Below are 20504 nucleotides of genomic sequence, written 5' to 3' on the forward strand. Positions count from 1 at the left end.
CCAACCGCTCTTCTTTCCTTCCCGACTTTTCCCCGGGTGACCCCGGAAGTGGAAGTCGGCGGCCGCGGCGGGGACGGAAGGCGGAAGCGGAGCGGGAGGCGGAGCCGGGGGAGCTGCTCTCGTAGCTCCCCCTGGCCTCAGGCGCAGCTGCTCGAGGGGGAGGAGTTACCGCCGCGGTTCGGTACGTCGCCTTTGCCCCTGGACCCAGTCGGTGGGTTCTCGGGTGGTCTTTTGCTGGGGCACCTCTTAAGCTCCGCCCTGAGCTTTTCCTCCTAATCTGTACTGTCCCCACCCTTTTCTGACAGATTGCGGCCTCTCTCTTTAGGCAGTCTTTTTTCTAAGAGTAATCCCAACCCCCCGACCACACCCTTTGCGGTAACCCCCCACCCACCCCCCACACCCAGTTCCCAGATTGAAGAGTTTAGCTTCTTGAGGGGAAAGAAGAAAAATTAAAATTTCGGGGTAAGGGGGTTCCTGAGGTCGAGGTTTGGTGCAAGCAGGTTTGTGGTCAGCCTAATTCAGGTTTATTGTCAGGATTAGTAATGCCCCCAAAGAATTTGAATTTACGCGGTAGGGGGAGTGGGTACATTGTTTAACTTTGTCTCTTGCCTCTATTCTTGACCATTCCCAACTTGATAACTTTGTTGCAGGCAATAGAACTTTTCATGATGGCTGTGACCTAAAATCCTCAGGAAGCCACGGGGTCATGGCCCAGAAGCACCCCGGAGAAGGAGGGTTGTGTGGAGCCCATCACAGCGGTGGTACCTCCTTCAGGACATCAGGACCCTCTGTGGACCCTGAAATACTTTCATTCTCAGGACTCAGGAACTCAACAGAGACTGCGCCGAATGGTACACGCTGCTTCATAGAGCACTCTGGTCCTAAGTACACACAGCCCCCACACCCAGCCCACTGGTCGGATCCAAGCCATGGTCCTCCGAGGGGTCCAGGACCACCTGGGGAAGGCGGGTACCCCGATGACAGTGAGGCGTCTTCGGAAGAGTCAGGAGTGGACCAGGAGCTCTCAAGAGAGAACGAGACTGGGTACCAGGAGGATGGGAGCCCTTCCTTTCTTTCCATTCCACCTGCTTGTAACTGCCAGGGAAGCCCTGGAGTCCCTGAAGGGACCTTCTCTGAGGAAGGCGATGGCGCTTCTAGCAGCTTCTGCCACCACTGCACCTCTCCAGCCTTGGGGGAAGATGAAGAGTTAGAAGAGGATGACGAGGAGGAACCTCTTAAATTTTCCAGTGACTTTCCACGTGTGTCCAGTGGAAAGAAACCCCCGTCTCGGAAGCAGAGACACCGTCTTTTGACCAAGGAGGATACTCGGGATAGTGGACGCAGAGATCCCAGGTCCCCTGGTCGTCATCGGCTGGGCCGAAAACGAAATCAGGCAGATAAGCGCAGAGGTCTGGGGCTCTGGGGAGTGGAGGAACTATGTCAGCTTGGACAAGCGGGCTTCTGGTGGCTGATTGAACTTCTGGTGTTGGTGGGAGAGTACGTGGAAACTTGTGGCCATCTCATTTACGCCTGCAGACAGCTGAAAGGCAGTGACCTGGACCTTTTTCGAGTTTGGGTGGGAGCCTGGGCAGGGAGATTGAGGGACTGGGCCCAGGTGATGGTCCAGTTTCTAAGCCAGAGCTTTTACTGTGCAGCAGGGCTAGTCACCCGTTTTCTTAGGCTCGTGGGTGCTTTCCTACTCCTGGCTTTTGCCCTCTTTTTGGGTTGTCTACAGTTGGGCTGGCGGTTTTTGGTGGGACTGGGTGACCGGTTAGGCTGGAGGGATAAGACCTCACGGCTGTTCTCTTGGCTGGATTTTCCAGCCTTGCATCGTTGCCTGACTCTGCTGCGAGATAGCAGACTGTGGCAGCGGCTGGTAAGATTAGTTCAGTGGAACTGGCTGGAGTTGCCTTGGGTCAGGCAGAGGACTAACAAGCAAGGTAATGCGCCTGCCGCTAGAGGGCGCTGCTGCCAGCCAGAAGAGGAAGTAGCCAGACTTTTGACCATGGCTGGGGTTCCTGAGGATGAACTAAACCCTTTTCATGTGCTGGGGGTTGAAGCTACAGCGTCAGACATTGAACTAAAGAAGGCCTATAGACAGCTAGCAGTGATGGTGAGTATCCTTTGCTTCTTGTACCTCTTATGTATTTTCTGTTCCAGTTTTACTGAAGCTGAAGGATTGCATTCCTTTGTTTTGTTGTGAGGCCGAGTTTCACTATGTAGACAGACTCACCTAGACTCAAGATTCTCCTGCCTCCATTCTGAGTGCTGTGGTTTACAGGCGCTTGCCTCTACTCCTAGCTAAGTGAAGGGAGACATTCTTAGGAAGGAGTCATGGACGTCTCAAACTAGGGAGCTTACTTTCTTCCCATTTAAAGTCTCTTGTCTTGAGGTTTTTTTGGGGGGTGGGGTGGGGTCATATGACAGACAGAGTTGAACTCACTCACTTTGCAATAGCTAAATGAAATCCTTTACTTAGTATAACGAGGAGGCCCAGATAGGCAGTATCTCAGTTGCTCTCACCTGAACAAAGGAATTTTTGTTTTGTTGAAGTACTGGGATTATAAATGTGCATCACCATGAATGGTAAAGGAGGAAAAGGAGGAATTTAAAGATTTTTTTTTTTTTTTTTTTTTTTTGAGACAGGATTTCTTATGTAGCCTTGGCTGTCCTGGAACTAGCTCTGTAGATCTCAAACTCAGGCTGACTTCAAACACACAGAGATGCACCTGCTTCTGCCTCCTTAGGATTAAAGGCCTGTGCCACCAATACCTGGCAAGAACTTACCTTTTTAGATGTATTTTATGTGTATGAGCATTTGCCTCCATGTATGCACATGTACCATGTGTGAACTGGTACCCGAGGAGATGAAGAGTGTGGATCCCTGGAGCTGGAGTTGGTGATGGTTGTGAACTACCATGTGAGAACTGGGACTGAACCTGGGTCCTCTACAAGAATACCAAGTATTTTAGCCACTGAGCCGACTCTCCAGCCCCAACAGGAGGTTTTTTTTTTTTTTGGTTTTTCGAGACAGGGTTTCCAACAGGAGGTTTTAAACATGGAGAAAACCAGCCTCTCCCAGAGAGGCAGTGTGGACCTCGAGTGAGAGTATTCAGGTCGTGCATGCCAGTGGTTGTGCCAGGACCAGGAAAATGAAAACCGCTTCTTTTCTCTTGTGAGATGGAGGGTGGAGTCCAGGACCTGTGCATGCTGGGCAAGTGCTGTCCCTCTGATGTCCATGGAATTCTAAGACCCAGTGCAGCACGATTAGTAAAAATCCAGAGACAGAAATTGGGGTTTAGCCTGAAGGTCAGAAAAACAAAACAGCCAGCCTCTGACTCTTACCTCTACCTCAGTCCGGAGCGGCGATCCTGCCTCCAGGAATCTCAGAATGAGACTGTGTCTGAAAGCTGTTTCCTCCCATTTTATATTCCTCGCTAGTTCTGGGATTAAAGGTGTGTACCACTACCACTGATTTCTATGGCAAACTAACGTGGCTACTGGGATTAAAGGTGTATGTCACCACTGCCTGGTGTGTAAGGTTGATCAGAGCAGTTGTTTTAGTCTCTGAACTCCAGGCAAACTTTATTTATTAAAATACAAATGAAATATCACTACAACCCAGAATATGAAAGGGAAGAAAAAAAGGAGTATAAATCATAAGAGAGACATGATTGTCACATATGTGCATGAAGATATGTTGCTTTTGTTAACTAGGTAGGCGGGAGTTTTGATGTACTGTATACTTGAGAGAATGAGGTTTTTTTTTTTTTTTGCAGTGCTGGTGGTCAAACCCAGAATCTTGCTCATTCTAGCATGCACTCTGCATCTGAGCTGAAGCTCCGCCCTGCAATTGCTATTTCTTTTTTTTTTTAAATTTATTTATTATGTATACAATAATCTGTCTGCATGTATGTGTGCAGGCCAGAAGAGGGCACCAGACCTCATTACAGATGGTTGTGAGCCACCATGTGGTTGCTGGGAACTGAACTCAGGACCCCTGGAAGGGCAGGCTGAGCCAGCTCAGCAAGCTCTTGCTACTGCTCGAGCACCACGCCTACCCATCTGCTGCCCTTCTCCCTGCTATGATGGTCATGAACTCACTCTCTGAAACTGTAAGCAATCTCCTGTTAAATGTTTTCTTTTATAAGTTGCTTTGATCATGGTGTCTCATTGCAACAATAGAAAATTAACTATTCTTTTTGTTTTTTAAGATTTATTTATTATGTATACAACGTTCTGCCTCAATGTATGCCCGCATGCCAGAGAAGGGCGCCAGATCTCAGTACAGATGGTTGTGAGCCACCATGTGGTTGCTGGGAATTGAACTCAGAACCTCTGGAAGAGCAGCCAGTGCTCTTAACCTCTGAGCCATCTCTCCAGCCCCTGCGATTGCTATTTCTGTACAACTAAAACTATATTATGAATATAAGTAATGTGTGTAAAGCTGCACCTGAGGCTGACTTGACTGAATGGTCAGGGCTAGAATTTCTGTTGACTTGTCGTATATAGCCTAGTCCCCCATATGAATACCTTTAGAAGGCTGTTTTATCAGCTTGAGACTACGAAGTTTAAAAGCATTCTTTTTTTTTTTTTTTTAGCAGTGATGAGACTCATCTCTGTACTTTTGGGTAATGTAGATGGCTGTAGGAAGATAAAGGCTTCTTGTGGAGAAAGGCTGAAAATGTAAAAAACTTCTGAGATCTTAATTTCTGGGGCAGAAAGGCAGAGCAGTAGAAAGTTTTAGATATTAGGGTCTCCTAGTTAATTTTCTATTGTTGCAATGAGACACCATGATCAAAGGAACTTATAAAAGAAAGCATTTAACAGGAGCTTGCTTACAGTTTCAGAGAGTGAGTTCATGACCGTCATGGCAGGGAGAAGGGCAGCAGACGGGTAGGCGTGGTGCTCGAGCAGTAGCTAAGAGCTTGCTGAGAGGGGAGACTGGGCTTAAACTCAGGATCCAACTGCTTGGAGTTTAGCACTGTGCTATCACTTTCAACTTTGGATAAGTTTGTGTGTGTGTGGTTTTCCAGACAGGGTTTTTCTGTAACAGCCCTGGCTGTCCTAGAACTTGCTTTGTAGATCAGGCTAGTCTTGAACTCACAGAGATCTGCCTGTCTCTGCCTTGAGAGAGCTGGGATCAAAGATGTGTGCCACCACACTCTGCCAGATAGGAAAACATGAAATTGAAAAAGATGAGTTTGAAGTTGTAACATATTGGAAACTTTTATATTAAGAGTGCTAATCAAACTAAAATGCAAGGGCTTTAAATGTCAGGTAGGGTATTTCACCTGTCCCTGTTTGTCTGGGACTTTCAGAGCTGAGCTGGGATACTTCCAGACAAACTGGGATGGCAGATCACCCTAGAGCTAGATTCTGTGCCAGATATGGAAATTGTGTTTGTTGTTTGCGAATGAGGTTACATATGTGGGGTGGGGGCCAGGACACAACTTCAGGTATTGGGCCTTGCCTTCTACCTTGTCTAGACAGGGTCTCTTTATTGTTTTTCTACTGCTTATCCTAGACTAGCTGGCTTCTGAGGATTCTCTTGTCTCTGCTTTCCATCTCTTTGTAGGAATGGTAGGATTATAGACACTTGATCTCTGTATGGTCCACTTTTTTTTTTTTTTTTTGGTTTTTCGAGACAGGGTTTCTCTGTGGTTTTGGAGCCTGTCCTGGAACTAGCTCTTGTAGACCAGGCTGGTCTCGAACTCACAGAGATCTGCCTGCCTCTGCCTCCCGAGTGCTGGGATTAAAGGCGTGCGCCACCACCGCCCGGCTTGTATGGTCCACTTTTATGTGGGTTCTGGGGATTTGAACTCAGGTCCTAATGCCCACTGAACCATCTCCCATGTGTCTTCATATATATTCTTACCTAATCCTCTTAAAAATCTATAACAGCGGCCGGGCGATGGTGGCGCACGCCTTTAATCCCAGCACTCGGGAGGCAGAGACAGGCGGATCTCTGTGAGTTCGAGACCAGCCTGGTCTACAGAGCAAGTTCCAGGACAGGCTCCAAAGCCACAGAGAAACCCTGTCTCAAAAAAACCAAAAAAAAAAATAAAAAAATAAAAAAATAAAAAATCTATAACAGATAACAATATTCAAGGCCATACAGCTTGAAAGCCTAGGTGTAAACTCAGATCTCTCCACAAGCTATAGTATTGGACAGAAAATTTATATATAGATATGCTCTTAAACACGCAAACACACACACATACACACGCACACATTCAGGACCTGAAATGGGGGAGGGTTGGGATTGATTTCTGATGAATCAATTCTCTGTGTTTTGGGTAGGTTCATCCTGATAAAAATCATCATCCCAGGGCTGAAGAGGCCTTCAAAGTTTTGCGGGCAGCTTGGGACATTGTCAGCAACCCAGAGAGGCGGAAGGAGTATGAACTGTGAGTTTCAAATGGGAAAATTCAGGGGAAGTGGATGGGAAATTCTCAGTGGAAGACTCTGAACTTGTGGGTGGAGGCTCTGAGGCAGAAAGAACTTAAGTTGTCATTTTAGCTTACCAGCAGCCTCTAGAGCAGTGCAAATTCATTTCTTGGCTGCCCGGACTGAATGATAATCACACAGAAACTATATTAATTACAACACTCTTTGGCCAATAGCTTTGGTGTATTCCTAACTTGCTCTTACATCTTCAATTAACCCATTTCTATTAATCTGTGTATCACCACGAAGCTGTGGCCTACTGGTTAAGGTTCTGGCACCCTCCTCCTTTGACAGTGTGGCATGTGGCATCTCTCTGACTCCTCCTACTCTTTCTCTATATCTCTTCCAACCTGGCTATATTCTGCCCTGCTACAGGCCAAAGCAGCTTCTTTATTAACCAATAGTAATAAAACATATTCATAGCGTACAGAGAGGAATCCCACATCAGCAGTGGCTCTCAGTCTGTGCACTGTGACCCATCTGGGGGTCTGATGACTCTTTAGGTGGGTTGCATATCAGACATTAATCACAGTTACAAAGTAACATCAAAAATAACTATGGCTGGGGGTCTCCACAACATGTGGAATTGTATTAAAGGATCGTAACATCAGGAAGCTTGAGAACCACTGCTGAGGCATCCAGTCTGTCTGTCTTTGTACCTTAATCCGCTGACTTACAAAGCCTTTCTCCTTTTAGGAAACGAATGGCGGAGAATGAGCTGAGCCGGTCAGTGAATGAGTTTCTGTCAAAGCTACAAGATGACCTCAAAGAGGCAATGAATACTATGATGTGTAGCCGATGCCAAGGAAAGCATAGGTATGAAACAGGACGACAGGAGTATGACAGCTGCAGCTTAGTGATTGGGTAGCCAAAGACCTTCCTCTGAGTGTCGTTGATGACAGGAGCACAGAGGATGAGTGAAAGGACCCCAAGTCTGCCACGTTTGCCCTACTACTAAGACCGAGGATTTAGGGCTGGAGAGGTGGCTCATGGCTAAGAGCATTTGCTGTTTCCCAGCGGATCTGGTTTCTGCTACTAGCACCTCCAGCAGATGCTTCACTGCTGTCTGTAACTGCAGCTCTAGCCAGACTCTGGCTCTGAGGGCGTCAGCAGTCATGCACACGTACTTACATGCATACACACATATATTAAAACGTATACAAAAAAAATCTTTTATTTTTTTAATTTTTATTTTTGGAGACAGGGTTTCTCTGTGTAGTCCTGACTGTCCTGGAACTCATTCTGTAGACCTGGCTGGATCTCAAACTCACAGAGATCCACCTGCCTCTGCTTCCCTAGTGCTAGGATAAAGCGTGCATCACCATCGCCAGGCTGAAAACAAATCTTTAAAATAAAAAGATTGAGGATTTCAACCGCTGATGCCAAAATACAGCTCTCATAAAACAGGTGTGATGACACATGCCTAGGATGCCAGCATTCAGGAGGTACAGGTGGGAAGAGCTGAGGTTCACGATCATTCCCAGCGATATATCACAAGGCCAGGCTGGGCTATGTGAGCTCCTATCTCACCAAAAGGGAATAAAAGTTAATTCGGTAGCCACATAGGAATGCCTTGGCCTGGGAACATAGATTCTGGTTATATGCCTAACCTCGTTCAAACATGCTCACAGTTTCAGAAAGTTTTTATTTACTTATTTTTTACAATTTTTTTGTATTTTATGTGAGTTTGCCAGTATGTATGCATACTACCTGTGTGCCTGGTGCTGGGGGAGGTCAGAAGAGGGCACCGAGGGCTGGTGAGATGCGGTTAAGAGCACTAACTATTCTTTTTTTTTTTTTTTAAAGATTTATTTATATATTTATTATATATACAACATTCTGCCTCCATGTATGCCCGCATGCCAGAGGAGGGTACAAGATCTCATTACAGATGGTTGTGAGCCACCATGTGGTTGCTGGGAATTGAACTCAGGAAGAGCAGCCAGTGCTCTTAACCACTGAGCCATCTCTCCAGCCCCCAGCACTAACTATTCTTTCAGAGGACCCAGGTAATTCCCAGTAGCCACATGGTAGGTGGCTCACAACCATCCATAATTCCAGTCCCATAGAATCTGATACCCAGTGCCCTTTACTGACCTCCAAGGGCACCAGACATGCACATGATACACAGACATACACTTTATGCACATAAAAGAAATAAAATTTAAAAATCAAATAAAATATGATACTGATTCCATCCTTTTAAAAAATAGAAAGGTATCACAATCTCTAGACCTGGAGTTATGGATGGTTATGAACCACCACTTGGGTGCTGGGAATTAAACCCAGGTCCTCTGTAAGAGCCATCTCTCCAGCTCCTGAGGTTTTTTTCTTAATCTTTTAAATTACATTTATATATGTATATTTGCTTGCTTACAAGCATGACTGTATACACAGAGGTGTGGAAGTGGAAGTCTGAGACAACTTGATGGAGTTCTCTCCTTCCACCATGTGAACCCTGGTGATGAATAGAGGTCATCAGGCTTGGTGGCACATGCCTTTACCCACTGAGCCATCTTACTAATCATATTTTTATAGATAAAGAGCAAAATTTATAAATTAAGAACTTAAAATTTTTTTCTTTTAGATTTATTTATGTGTGTACAAGTGTTTTGATTGCATGTATATATATGCACCATGTGTGTCTGGTACCTGCAGAAATCAGAAATGGGAGTTGGGTCTTCTGCAACGTTACTGATGGTTGTGGGCCACCATGTAGGTGCTGGAAATTAAACCTGGGTCCTTGGCAAGAGCAACAGCACTCTTAACCCCTGAGCCATCTCTCCAACCTCAAGATACTTTTTAACTCCACTGATGGGAATATCAGGTAGGCCTCACATGTACCCTGCTGAGTTGGAAGTTAGTGGTCTGTTAGTGTACCCAAAGGATTTACCTAATGGTCACAAGGTGGTAAGGTAAAACACAGTGGACAGCGAATGGTGATTAAAAGGGCTAAAGATAGTCCAAGGTAATCTGCTATAGACATGCAAGTCCTACAGTCAGCATTAGTTCTAATCAATCACCTTTGTAAAAGTCTTTAGCATAAGTATGGCTTTTTGGGGTGTATATATATCATATAATCAGTAAAGGGTTCACAAGGCCTTACCTTTCTGAGGATTTATAGGCAGTTAAAAGTTATGGGAAGAATTTTTTTTCTAAATACTGATTTTATGTATATGAGTGACTTTGTGCACACCAGAAGAGGCTATCAGATCCTATTACATATGGTTGTGAGCTACCATATGGGTGCTGGGAATTGAACTCAGGACCTCTGGAAGAGCAGCCAGTGCTCTTAATCATTTAGCTGTTTCTCCAACCCCTGAGAGAAAATATTTTTAAGTTGTATAGCTACTGGTAAGGTGCCCATGCCCTGTAAGCAACCCTAATGAAACTGATTAAGTCACTACACTACCCCCAAACGAACAAAGGCCAGGACATGAGAGCAGATTGTTAGTTGGGAAGAGGAGGGTATCAGTGGGAGTAAGAGAGAGGGTAATAGGAGGTAAAGGACCAAAGTACCACTGTACACATGTGTGAAACAGAATTAAAGCCATCAGTGTCTGTGTTATATGCTAATAAGACATCAAAGAAAGAAAACATAGTTTAAATATAGAAATGTGAAAACAGAGTATGGAATATACTCCTGTAGTACCAGCACTAAGGAGTCTAAGGTAGAAGCATTATATGTTCAAGTCTAGCCTCGGCTACATACCATGACCCTGCCTCAAACTAAAAGAAAGTTGAAGGTAGAATATGGAGAGGCAGATATCATAGCTGAGTAAAGATAACTTATTGTATGGTCGTATTTGACAGTGCTGACCACTTGAAGAGCATTAAGGAATTATGTGTTGGGTTGCAGGAGGTTTGAAATGGATCGGGAACCTAAGAATGCCAGATACTGTGCTGAGTGTAATAGGCTGCATCCTGCTGAGGAGGGAGACTTTTGGGCAGAGTCAAGCATGCTGGGCCTCAAGATCACCTACTTTGCACTGATGGATGGAAAGGTCTATGATATCACAGGTACACACACTTCTGACCTCTAAATACAAGATCATATTTCTTTATCTCATTTGCTATGAATGGATGTTTTGGGTAATTATCTCTGTTTGCAGAGTGGGCTGGATGCCAGCGTGTGGGGATCTCTCCAGATACCCATAGAGTTCCTTACCATATCTCATTTGGTTCTCGGGTACCAGGTACCAGTGGTCGGCAGAGGTTGGTGATGCTTCTCTCATTTAACCACTATTTCATTTGTATGGTTTCAGAAGCCTAGCTCTCTAGGTTTGGGAACTGACCCAGTGTAGTTAATTTTGGTAGCTGTTATGGCTCCTGCCTCATTTTATCTTTTCTCCCTCAGGGCCACTCCAGAGGCCCCTCCTGCTGACCTGCAGGATTTCTTGAGCCGGATCTTTCAAGTACCCCCAGGGCAGATGTCCAATGGGAACTTCTTTGCTGCGCCTCAGCCTGGCCCTGGGGCCACTTCGACCTCCAAGCCCAACAGTACAGTACCCAAGGGAGAAGCCAAACCTAAACGGCGGAAGAAAGTGAGGCGGCCCTTCCAACGTTGACACCCTTCTCTTCCTTCTTCAAATCCATGTCAGGGAGTCAAAAGGGCTGTGTACAGCACAGGATGGAATTTGTTTATTTTTTAAATACTTTAAAAAGGGAAAAATTTAAATTTTTGACCTAGTCTCCCTCTTCTCCAACACCTAGGAACTGAATCTTGTCTTTTGACAATACCAAAGAAATAGGAGGTGGCCAGAGCAAAGAACTTAGGGTCGGACCTAGTCCAGTCAGCGCTGGACCTAGTCCAGTTAGTGCGTTCCTAAGGTGTGGGAACTGGTGACTTCTCTGGGCTCTGTATGCCTTTATTATTTGCTCTCAGAGCAAATGAAACACACCCCTTTTTAAATGAGTGTATCTTATTTCTTAACCCATTTCAGGGGTTCCTCCCCCTTTACTCTGATGTACTAGCTAAGAGAAAAAGCATGTAGTCCTAATTTTGGAGATACAGAATTCAGAGTGGAAACTGAATTTTTCCTCTGACTTTCGCTTTATGGGACACCACCTAACTTCAGGCTTGTTTTTTGCAAGGATGGCCAAAATTAATTAATTTTTAAAAAGCAGACTTATGCCCTGTGCCCTTGGGTGAGGGGGAAGAATGGAGGGGTTCCCAGAGGGCCCCTTGTGAGCCAAGGGTTTGTATTTTTTTAAGTTTGTTCATATTTGTATGTACATATCTATTTAAAGCCAGGGGATTATCTTTCTATAAATAATATAACTGGCAACTTATATCTTCCTTCTTTTCTTTGCTCATGTAGTTGTGAGTTCTTTTCTGTTTTCTTTGGAGACTGAGTCTTACTATGTGTAGACCAGGCTGGCCTCCAGCTTGCAGTGATTCTTCTGTCTCTGCCTCCTGAGGGCTGGGATTATAGGTGCGTGCTACCACACCTAGCTCAGGAGCACTTTTTTCTTATTTGAGAATTCTTTCCTTGTTGTTACCTGAGAGTGAAGGCTACCCTGTATTGGATCAAAGGAGTAGTGATAAAAATTTGCTTAAATCTTTTATAGTAAGTCAGGATTCTACATTTCCTCTCCAGCATTGAGAACATCTCTCTATTCTTCTGGCTTATCAAATTTCAGTCATAACTGAAAAGACTTTATTTTAAGGAAAATATACAGCAAAACAGAACTTGAAGGTGGTAGGTTTGGGAGACATGGAAACAGAATCATCAGACAAGCTGCCCAAGTGTAGATGGCTTCTTGCTGTACAGAGGAGAGTGGTGTGGCCCTTCACCTCATCCACCTTTCCTGATTCAGACAATCTTGACCCTATTAAGGCTGGGCTCAGGAACCCCAGTTTCCAATTTCTTCCTTCTTGGAGTTCAGAAAGGTTTATCTTGTCTCCCAGACTTCCAAGATACAGAAGAGCACCGAGAAGGGAAAGCCATTTTATCTCTTTGTTCCAGTGCCTGCACAACTGTCAACTCATCTTTCAGTATTTGTTGATTCCAAAGAGACGAACCCCATGGAATTGGGGTAGCTTAGGCAGCAGTACGCTGAGCAGCGAGGCAGTGTTGATGAGGAAATGAGCAGCATCATACTTGGTGTAGAAGCTGGCCAGTAGGTAGCTAGGGAGAAAAAAACCAGGGTGACAAACGTTGGCTTTCCATACCCACATTCATGACTTTCTAGTGATCATCTTTTCTGTTTTCAATCACTAGTTTTACTGCATAGTCTTTGTAGTCCAAAACTACTCCAGCTAAATTAACAGTATTTAAATGAGGTTTAGGATAGGATCAGAAGGTATCTGTAACTAGAGACTATACCTCGGTTTGTTTGCTAATTGTTGTCACCCCCCGCCCCCCAAGCTGAGGCCCAAACCCAGGGCCTTGTGCTTGTGCAGCAAGCGCTCTACTACCGAGCAAGACCCCAGCCCATTTGCTGGTTGTTAATGACAAACTGCAAACGACAGCCAAAGCTGTTTTGCCCTGTATTACTTTTGGAGCCTTTTGTTTCCTTTCCCCAAATCAGTTTTACTTTTTAATCAGTTCTGCCTTTATTTGTTTTTTGTTTGTTTGTTTTTTGAGACAAGGTTTCTTTCTCTGTGTAGTAGCCCTGGTTGTCCTGAAACTAGCTCTTGAAGACTAGGTGGCTGGCCTTGAACTCACAGAGATATGCCTGTCTCTGCCTCCCAAGTGCTGGGACTAAAGGTGTGTGCCACCACCGCCCGGCTACTTATTTGCTTCTTTTGGGACTGTAAAATAGTAAAATCACTTGGATTCATATAGGAGTTTGATTTATTTTCAGTCCCTCCTTCTTTTCCTTATTACCATGGAACCAGCAAGGAAAGCTTAACTACTATGTTCTACTTTATAATAATCTCTGTAGGCTTAGGACTAGTGTACTAGTCCTATACACATACAGTAGTGTGTGTGTGTGTGTAAGTGCAGGTACATGTTCATGTGTCGGTGTGCTTGGAGACGAGAGGGCAACATGAATCTTCTTTGATTGCTTTCCACTTTTTTTTTTTTTAAGCTGGGGTCTCTTTGAAGTGCAGTACTTTGGGTAGACTAGCTGGTCAGCAAGCCCTGGGGATCTTCCTGCCTCTAGCTCTTCAGTTCCGGAATTATAGGCACCCATGGTTGTGTGTGGCCATATTTGGCTTTTACATATATGCTGGGGATTGAACTCAAGTCCTTATGCTTGTGTGGGAAGAACCTGACTGACTAAGCCCCACTCTTAGTACACTTATTTTCCTTGGTTTGTAGAGCCACTGATGAGCCAGCATCTCCTCTACCCCAGACTCACAGTACAATGGGAGAGATGCTGAGGAACTTTCGGGAGGAGGTAAACTGTAGTCCATAGTCCATCTGTTCCCAATGTGTCAACAGCCGAGCCTTTCCTTGATCAGGGGTCTCAAAGGGCGTCCCTTTCACTGTGTGCAGGAAGATATACATTGCCTGGGAGGAGGGAAAGGGGCAGTGTGAGGGCTGGAAAGTAGTCGTTGGGGCAGGAGCAATGCCAAGATCCCAAAAGGAAGACATACATTCCCAAACAGTTGGTGACTTTGTTTTGTTTTGGGATAGACCTGGGTTGGGTACAAGGGTGTGGTTTAGTGCTCACCAAGTTATGGATGACGTTGGTCAGGGTCCAGACAACAGGAATGCTGAAGAAAGGGATGCTGAGTAGAACCACATGCAGCAGTCCTACCAAGATGATGTAGGCCAGCCAGATGCCCCGACTATTCATCACTCGAGTGTTGGGGTTCACTTCGCTGTGTGCCACCCCCACATTCATCCTACCACAATGAGGGATCAGGCAGGAGTCCAACTCAATTTCCTCTTAACCCCTGATTGAGCTTGTTCCCCAGTTGTCTCCTGAAAAGCCAAAATCCCCTGAACTCTTGGGAATGAAAGAATTTCCCTATCATGCAAAAACAAAACAAAACAAAAAACAAAGGAAAAACTGAAGACTTTGTTAAAACTTGAGAAGACGGAAGCAGCTGGGTGTGGTGGCTCATGCTTGTCATCCCTCTACTTGGGAGGTTGAGCCATGAGGACTGTCTTGAGTTTGATGCTATCCTGGGCTAGAGTGAGATCATTTCTCCAAAACAAAAGAGCAAGAGGGTCTTTGAAATGGCTAATCTGGAAAAGGCATCTGCCACCAAGTTTAAAGACCTGAGTTGGACCCCAGGATGCACACAGTGGAAGCAGACTCCTACAAGCTGTCCTGACTTCCATACCTGCCATCGTTAGTGTGCACACCCACCCACACAGTGGTTTATTTCGTTCACTTCCATCTCTGCGCTTCTGTGATAGCATGAAGCAGTAAGCTTAGGCTGTGACACTCACTCGAAGCATCAGGGCAGTCGGGAGTATTTTTTAATTTACTTTCTTGAAATCATAGGAGGTCACCCACACCCAGAGTTCTATAAGAAAGCTATACAGTTATGAAAGGACCAATAAGGTACCGAGAGTAAAGCCGCCTCTGGTCCTCATCTTTTTCTAGGGCTTGTCTTGTCTATTCTGTCTCTCACCCTCATGGCAGGTTATCAGCCAGTAGGTTCAGCCCTTCTGTGAATTGTGGGGCGCTGCAAGAACTTACCCAGTTGTTCAATTAATCTAGGAAGGGACCTGAGCTCAGTCCCTCAAGCAATGGAGCCGTCACCCTTCTAGAGGAGCTTTTGGCATTTAAACTTATGCTAACTCTAATGCCTATTTTTTACCTGCTCTTGCCTGTCCCCAAATTCCCCAAATCAGGTACCGAGTCCGCCCAGGCTCCTCCCAGAGTCCCACTTTCGCAAGTCGTTTAAGGCTTTCTTCACGGGAACTCGTATTCGCCGCCGCCCTTCCCAGTACTCCCATCAGCTTCGTTCGGTAACCTTTTCCAAGTTCCGCACAGCCCCTACCTGCGAGCTCCAGAAGCCGGTCCGGCTGGGGCACAGCGAGGGCTCTCACACTTGTGGTCTCCAGGAAGTGGCCGCCTTTCGTCCCGTCTGCGCTTTTCCTATTGGTGGAACAGAATCCGCGCTATCCCCAATCATTGGTTGGTTGTGCAGCGGGGACGTGCAATTGGTCAATTTTTCTATCGTTAGGTTATGCAAATCCCGCCCTTCCCTGGATCCAGCTTTTCAGTGAGTCCTGGAAAGTGGCCAAGAGGCGTGAGAGCGTCGCCGCCGTTGACCAATGGGAAGAACCGTTGGTGTGAGGTCGGAGTAAGAGCGACGGCGATTGGTTGATGGAGCCTAGACCCCTGGAGGCGGGGGCAGCGCTGGGTCTGGAGGAGTTAAGGCGCAGCAAGATGGCGACCGAGACGGTGGAGCTGCACAAGCTGAAGGTACCGTTACGCGGGGAAGGCTGAGGTGGGATTTTCTGGAGCCCGAATCCCGCACGGGATCCTGCGCCGCCTTCTACGTGTTTTTCTTTTATGCGCTTATACTTCTTTCCTGGCTTCCGTTGTAGTTTTGTGCCTCCTTTCTTAGGCCTGCCCTAAGCCCCGTTTCTCCTCAGGATTTTATTGCTGTCTTTACCTGTTGTTTCAGCCCTCTCCTCATTGCTGTATTATCTCCCATCCTTTCTCACCTTTCTCCTTTCTCATTAGATTTGCATTACGTCAGTGTCCTTCCCCCGGGGCCCATGCGGACCCCAAATTAGGTTTTCTTCTCAGATTGATGTGTTCCCCTCTCGTCCCACGGCTGAGATTGCTCAGTTAGCATATATCGGCGTTTTTGCATGTATGCCTGGACTTGTCGCAAACATAACCCAGAAGATGTCTCCATTCTCTTTTAACTAGGTGGGGTTACGCCCCCGTACTCGAATTTTGAAAGCAAGGAGAGGCCTTAAAATGGGTTTACCGGTGGAAGCGTGGGGCAGAGGCCGCTCAAGAGTTTGTAAAATGACGAACACATTAGCCCTTAAAGTTTTTTTTTTTTTTTTGAGTTTTCTCTGGAAAACTGCCCTCTCTTGAGACTGTTTCCCTCCCCCTACAGAGAACGGATAGCTGTAGGATTTTGGAAATATATGAAGTATGTTTGAAAACGTTAGGATTTTACTTTTGCTGTCTGTCATTGGGAAGGACCCCCCGGGTCTCTTGGTGTTATTTTTGTTTGTTCGTTTGTTTAAGATCTATTTTTGTTGTGTACATGTATGCGTCTGTGGGAATGTGTGGTGCATGCCCGGGGAGGTTAGAAGAGGATGTTGGATCCCCGGAGCTGGAGTTCCAGGCAGCTGTAAGCAGTCTGATGTGGGTGCTGGGAACAGAATTTGGTCCTCTACAAGAGCAATAAATGCTCTTAACCGCTGAGCTATCTCTCTGGCACTCCTTGGTGTCACTTCTTGCTGACATTCTGAACCACAGGACCTATTTTGAGTTGTAAATTTTGGTAATCATAGTACTTTTCTTATATGTAGACTTACACTTCTATAATTAATCTTTTTGGGAAGAATTAAGAAACTTTGTTGATTATTGTTTGTTTTCACAAGTATCTTTGCTGTTAAATGTTTTGGTCACCTTATCCTGGGAACCTGGTACAAATCAAACTTAGTAAAAATTAAAAATTTATATTTGTTTATTGAGACAGGATCTCAATATGTGGCTCTAGCTGGCCTGGAACTCACAGAGATCCTCCTACCTCTGTCTCTGATGTGCCATCATGCCTGTTTTTCTATTTTCTTGTTGTTGTTTTATTTGTTGCATTGAGATGATTTTTCAAAAATATTAGTTTATGAGTACGGGTGTTTTGTTTGTATGTATTTCTGTGTGCCTGAAGAATTGCAGCCAGTTGTTAGTCTCCACGTGTGCTGGGAACTGAACCTGACTCCTCTCAAAGAGCAGCCAGTGCTCCTAACTGTCGAGCCATTTCTCCAGCCCTGAAAACTTTCCCTTTTTTCTTAGAGCTTGATAATTGTGTCTGAAGAAATGGTTTAGTGGTTAAGAGCTCTTGCTCTCCTGGAGGACCTGAGTTTGGTTCCAGTCACCTGAACACCAGCTCGAAGGAATCTGATGCTCTCTTCAGGTGTCTTCAGACACCTGCTCCTGTCCCCCCCCAACATTTCTTTTTTTTTTTTTATTTATTATGTGTACAATATTCTGTCTATATGCCTGAAGGCCAGAAGAGGGCACCAGACCTCATTACAGATGGTTGTGAGCCACCATGTGGTTGCTGGGAATTGAACTCAGGACCTTTGGAAGAGCAGGCAATGCTCTTAACCACTGAGCCATCTCTCCAGCTCCCCCCGCAACATTTCTAATCTTGAAAAAGCCTTCATAATTTTTGAGTTTTTTTGTCTTTCTTTAAAAGATGTAAGTGAAGTGTGTGTAGAAAAAGTCCTTATAATTTAGTTTTTCCAGGGAACATCACCTTTTTTGACAGCAAATGTTTCTTAACTATTGGATCTCAACTTCATTAGTGGGTTTTTATGTTATTTTAGTTGCTGGAATGAATTTTCAGTGGTTTCCTAATGATTATCTGAACAAGTAAGAAAAAATGTAGCAACTACCTCATTTTAGTTATCTGTATGAGTTCTGTACTGTTGTACATGTTACAAAGTATACACAGAAAATTAATTTGTAGGTGAAAGAGATTAAAAATTAGTGAGCTATCTTGATATTTTCTTATTTGTACCCTTTTGAAATCCTGGAATAAGTCACTAGTTAGAACTAGTTATGACTTTCCTTTATGGATTTGCACTTGTTTAAGGAGTTCCTCCTTCCATCATATTGATAATTGCATTTGATTGAGTGAATCCCATCTGTGTCTTCCGACCTGATCTCAGTACTATGTAGATAGGAGCACATGAGGCGCTCCTGAGGGCCAGAGCAGGGCTTACTCTTTAATCACGGTTGCTTGTCTTTGCTTTCTCTCTAGAGCACTTCTTAAACTTTTGGAGGTCACAGATATCTTTGAAACTCTGATGAAAGGTATGGACCTTCTCCCCAGAAAAAGGCATGTACAATACTTTGCATGCGATTTAAGGGGCTCCATAAAATTACCTTTTAGCCCTGAGGAGTCCATAGACCTCTGGTTAAGAACCCATATAAATTCTAGCTTTGAAGACAATGTTAGGCTCTAATGTTCATCTTGATTTAATATTCTGACGTTTTGATTTGACTTAGACTTTTTACTTTATTTAATTTATCTTTGAGATAGTGCTTCTCTGTGTTGCTTTTGCTGGCCTGAAACTTGATACATAGACACTAGGCTGGCCTAGAACTCACTGAGATCTGCCTGCCTCCATATCCCAGTGCTGGGTTTAAAGGTAGGTACCATGTTACCCAGCTGATTTAGGGTTTTTTTTTTTTTTTTTTTTTTTGATTTTCGAGACTGGGTTTCTCCGTAGCCTTTGATTCCTGTCCTGGAACTAGCTCTTGTAGACCAGGCTGGCCTCGAGCTCACAGAAATCCACCTGCCTCTGCCTCCCAAGTGCTGGGATTAAAGGCGTGCGCCACCACCGCCCGGCTGATTTAGGGTTTTTAATACCTAAAAAAAAAACCCAAACAAACAACAACAACAACAAAAAAAAAACCCAGTTTCCACTTGGTGGTGGTGGTGCACACCTTTAATCCCAGTTTTTGGGAGGCAGAGACGCGCAGATCTCTGATTTCAAGGCCAGCCCGGTCTATAGAGTGAGTTCCAGGACAACCAGGGCTAAATCCTGTCTTGAAAAACCAGTCAACTAACCAAACCCCGAAAAACCCTCCAAGAACAAAACACAAACAAACAAAAAACCAAAACCAAAAAAACCCAAAACTACATAAGCCCAACTGTTTTTAAGCTGGGCTTAGTGGACCCAGTACTTGGGAAGCAGAGGCAGGTGGATCTCTATGAGTTCCAGGCTAACTTGGTCTACATAGTAAGTTCCAGAACACCCAGGGTGACAGGGAAAGACCCTGTCTCAAAAAGAAAAAGAAAAAAAGGCTCTTTTTATTTTTATAAAGAGAAATTGGTGACTTTAGTTCAGAAGAAAGGAACAAGGTTTAAAGCATGAAGGATAAAAATGTCTGCATTGATACATAGAGTCTATATCAAGTGCAAATTTCTGAAAATTTTGTGACAATATAGGCATTCTGACTCAGTTGGAAAGACTGACTTGTGGTTGAACTATAACAACCAAATTTATAATTAATCATGCTAAAAGGAACTCTACAGTGGAGGGAACCAGAGGTCAATAATAGTGTCTAATGTCATAGTATTTGTGTTATTGAAACTTGTAAATGTTGTTGCTAATGATTTGGAAGGTTAGTGAAGCTGACTATAAAAGTAAATTGGAATGTTGTTGTAGAGGGTGGGGTTCTTGTTATTGTTTTTTTTATCTTATGTGTTCCTTTGTATAAATGCGGACGTGCACATTTGTGAAAGTCAGAGAACAATCTCTAGTGTTATTTTCACCTACCACCTTGTTTGAGACAGGAGCTCTTGTTCCATTTTGCCTATGCCAGGCAGGTTGGCCTTCCAGCTTCTGAGGATTCTTCTGTGTCTGCCTCCTGTCTCAGTGTAGGAGTGCTAGGATTACATGCTACCTTATCTGATTGTATGGGCTCTGGGGATCCCAGCTTGGGTCCTGCTGAGCTGTTTCCAAACCGTCTTTTATTTTAGGTTGAGATGGGGCTTCTCTCTAACCCAGTCTAACCCTAGACTCAAGGTAATCCTTAATTCAGAAAGAGCCTTCTCTCTGTAACAACTCTGGCTGTCCTGGAACTCTGCAGACCAGGCTCACTTCAAACTCAAAAAAATCCGCCTGCCTCTGCCTCTGCCTCTTGAGTGCTGGGTTTAAAGATGTGCTCCACCACTGCCCGGCCTCACATTCTTTTTTTTTTTTAATTACATTTATTTGTGTGTGTGTGTGTGTGTGTGTGTGTGTGTGTGTTAGGGTGAGTTGTGCCATGTCATACATTTGGAGGTTAAAAGAAAACTGTCAGAATTTTCTCTTCTATGTGCCCCAGATCATCAGGTTACTTTGTGTAAACACTTTTAATCTCAGCACTTGGGAAGCAGAGGTAGGTGAATCTCTGAATTCGTTGTGGCCAACCTTCTCTATATAGTGAGAGTTCCA

At 44.8% G+C, this 20504-nt stretch overlaps 3 protein-coding genes across 8 annotated transcripts in view; 2 read left to right on the forward strand and 1 right to left on the reverse strand.

Moving 5' to 3' along the window:
• Nucleotides 1-39: 39 nt before the first annotated feature.
• Nucleotides 40-12083, forward strand: Dnajc14 (DnaJ heat shock protein family (Hsp40) member C14). 3 transcript variants are annotated; one of them, XM_041671214.1, is made up of 7 exons: nt 42-181; nt 651-2113; nt 6304-6410; nt 7147-7266; nt 10310-10470; nt 10563-10665; nt 10808-12083. In XM_041671214.1, exons 2-7 carry the CDS (start codon nt 707-709, stop codon nt 11016-11018), a joined length of 2109 nt encoding a protein of 702 aa, XP_041527148.1. In that variant the 5' UTR covers nt 42-181; nt 651-706; the 3' UTR covers nt 11019-12083. The 3 variants fall into 3 exon arrangements, with proteins under 3 accessions (XP_041527168.1, XP_041527148.1, XP_041527158.1); XM_041671224.1 differs by having other exon boundaries at nt 107-211; XM_041671234.1 differs by lacking the exon at nt 10563-10665 and having other exon boundaries at nt 40-181; nt 10808-10997.
• A 20-nt stretch (nt 12084-12103) lies between these two features.
• Nucleotides 12104-15442, reverse strand: Ormdl2 (ORMDL sphingolipid biosynthesis regulator 2). Of its 3 annotated transcripts, none has more exons than XM_041671341.1 (4): nt 15362-15411; nt 14077-14376; nt 13762-13913; nt 12104-12581 (listed from the first exon to the last, which is right to left on the reverse strand). In XM_041671341.1, exons 2-4 carry the CDS (start codon nt 14248-14250, stop codon nt 12446-12448), a joined length of 462 nt encoding a protein of 153 aa, XP_041527275.1. In that variant the 5' UTR covers nt 14251-14376; nt 15362-15411; the 3' UTR covers nt 12104-12445. The 3 variants fall into 3 exon arrangements, with proteins under 3 accessions (XP_041527275.1, XP_041527258.1, XP_041527268.1); XM_041671324.1 differs by having other exon boundaries at nt 12108-12581; nt 14077-14330; nt 15362-15442; XM_041671334.1 differs by having other exon boundaries at nt 12109-12581; nt 14077-14251; nt 15362-15436.
• Nucleotides 15443-15643: 201 nt separating this feature from the next.
• The window catches only part of LOC121460756 (SAP domain containing ribonucleoprotein), a 58310-nt gene continuing 53449 nt past the window's right edge, over nt 15644-20504 (forward strand). The window contains exon 1 of one of the 2 annotated variants that reach the window (XM_041671309.1): nt 15644-15789. In XM_041671309.1, the coding sequence (XP_041527243.1) occupies nt 15691-15789 (99 nt within the window). In that variant the 5' untranslated portion in view covers nt 15644-15690. The remainder of the gene's footprint in view (nt 15790-20504) is intronic. The other variant, XM_041671301.1, reaches the window with a different exon arrangement.

Source organism: Microtus oregoni, unplaced genomic scaffold (genome assembly GCF_018167655.1).
Source record: "Microtus oregoni isolate MIOR12 unplaced genomic scaffold, Mior012 000001F_ref0000356, whole genome shotgun sequence".
NCBI classification, from domain to species: domain Eukaryota; kingdom Metazoa; phylum Chordata; class Mammalia; order Rodentia; family Cricetidae; genus Microtus; species Microtus oregoni.

Coding starts and splice junctions, on each gene's coding strand:
- Dnajc14 (XM_041671214.1), top strand. CDS start 707: ATGGCCCAGAAGCACCCCGGAGAAGGAGGGTTGTGTGGAGCCCATCAC. Junction 7,267..10,309: donor CGATGCCAAGGAAAGCATAG/GTATGAAACAGG, acceptor GTTGGGTTGCAG/GAGGTTTGAAATGGATCGGG. Junction 10,471..10,562: donor AAAGGTCTATGATATCACAG/GTACACACACTT, acceptor CTCTGTTTGCAG/AGTGGGCTGGATGCCAGCGT.
- Ormdl2 (XM_041671341.1), bottom strand. CDS start 14,250: ATGAATGTGGGGGTGGCACACAGCGAAGTGAACCCCAACACTCGAGTG. Junction 13,914..14,076: donor CCAACGTCATCCATAACTTG/GTGAGCACTAAA, acceptor CCCTCCTCCCAG/GCAATGTATATCTTCCTGCA. Junction 12,582..13,761: donor AGCATCTCTCCCATTGTACT/GTGAGTCTGGGG, acceptor TTTTCTCCCTAG/CTACCTACTGGCCAGCTTCT.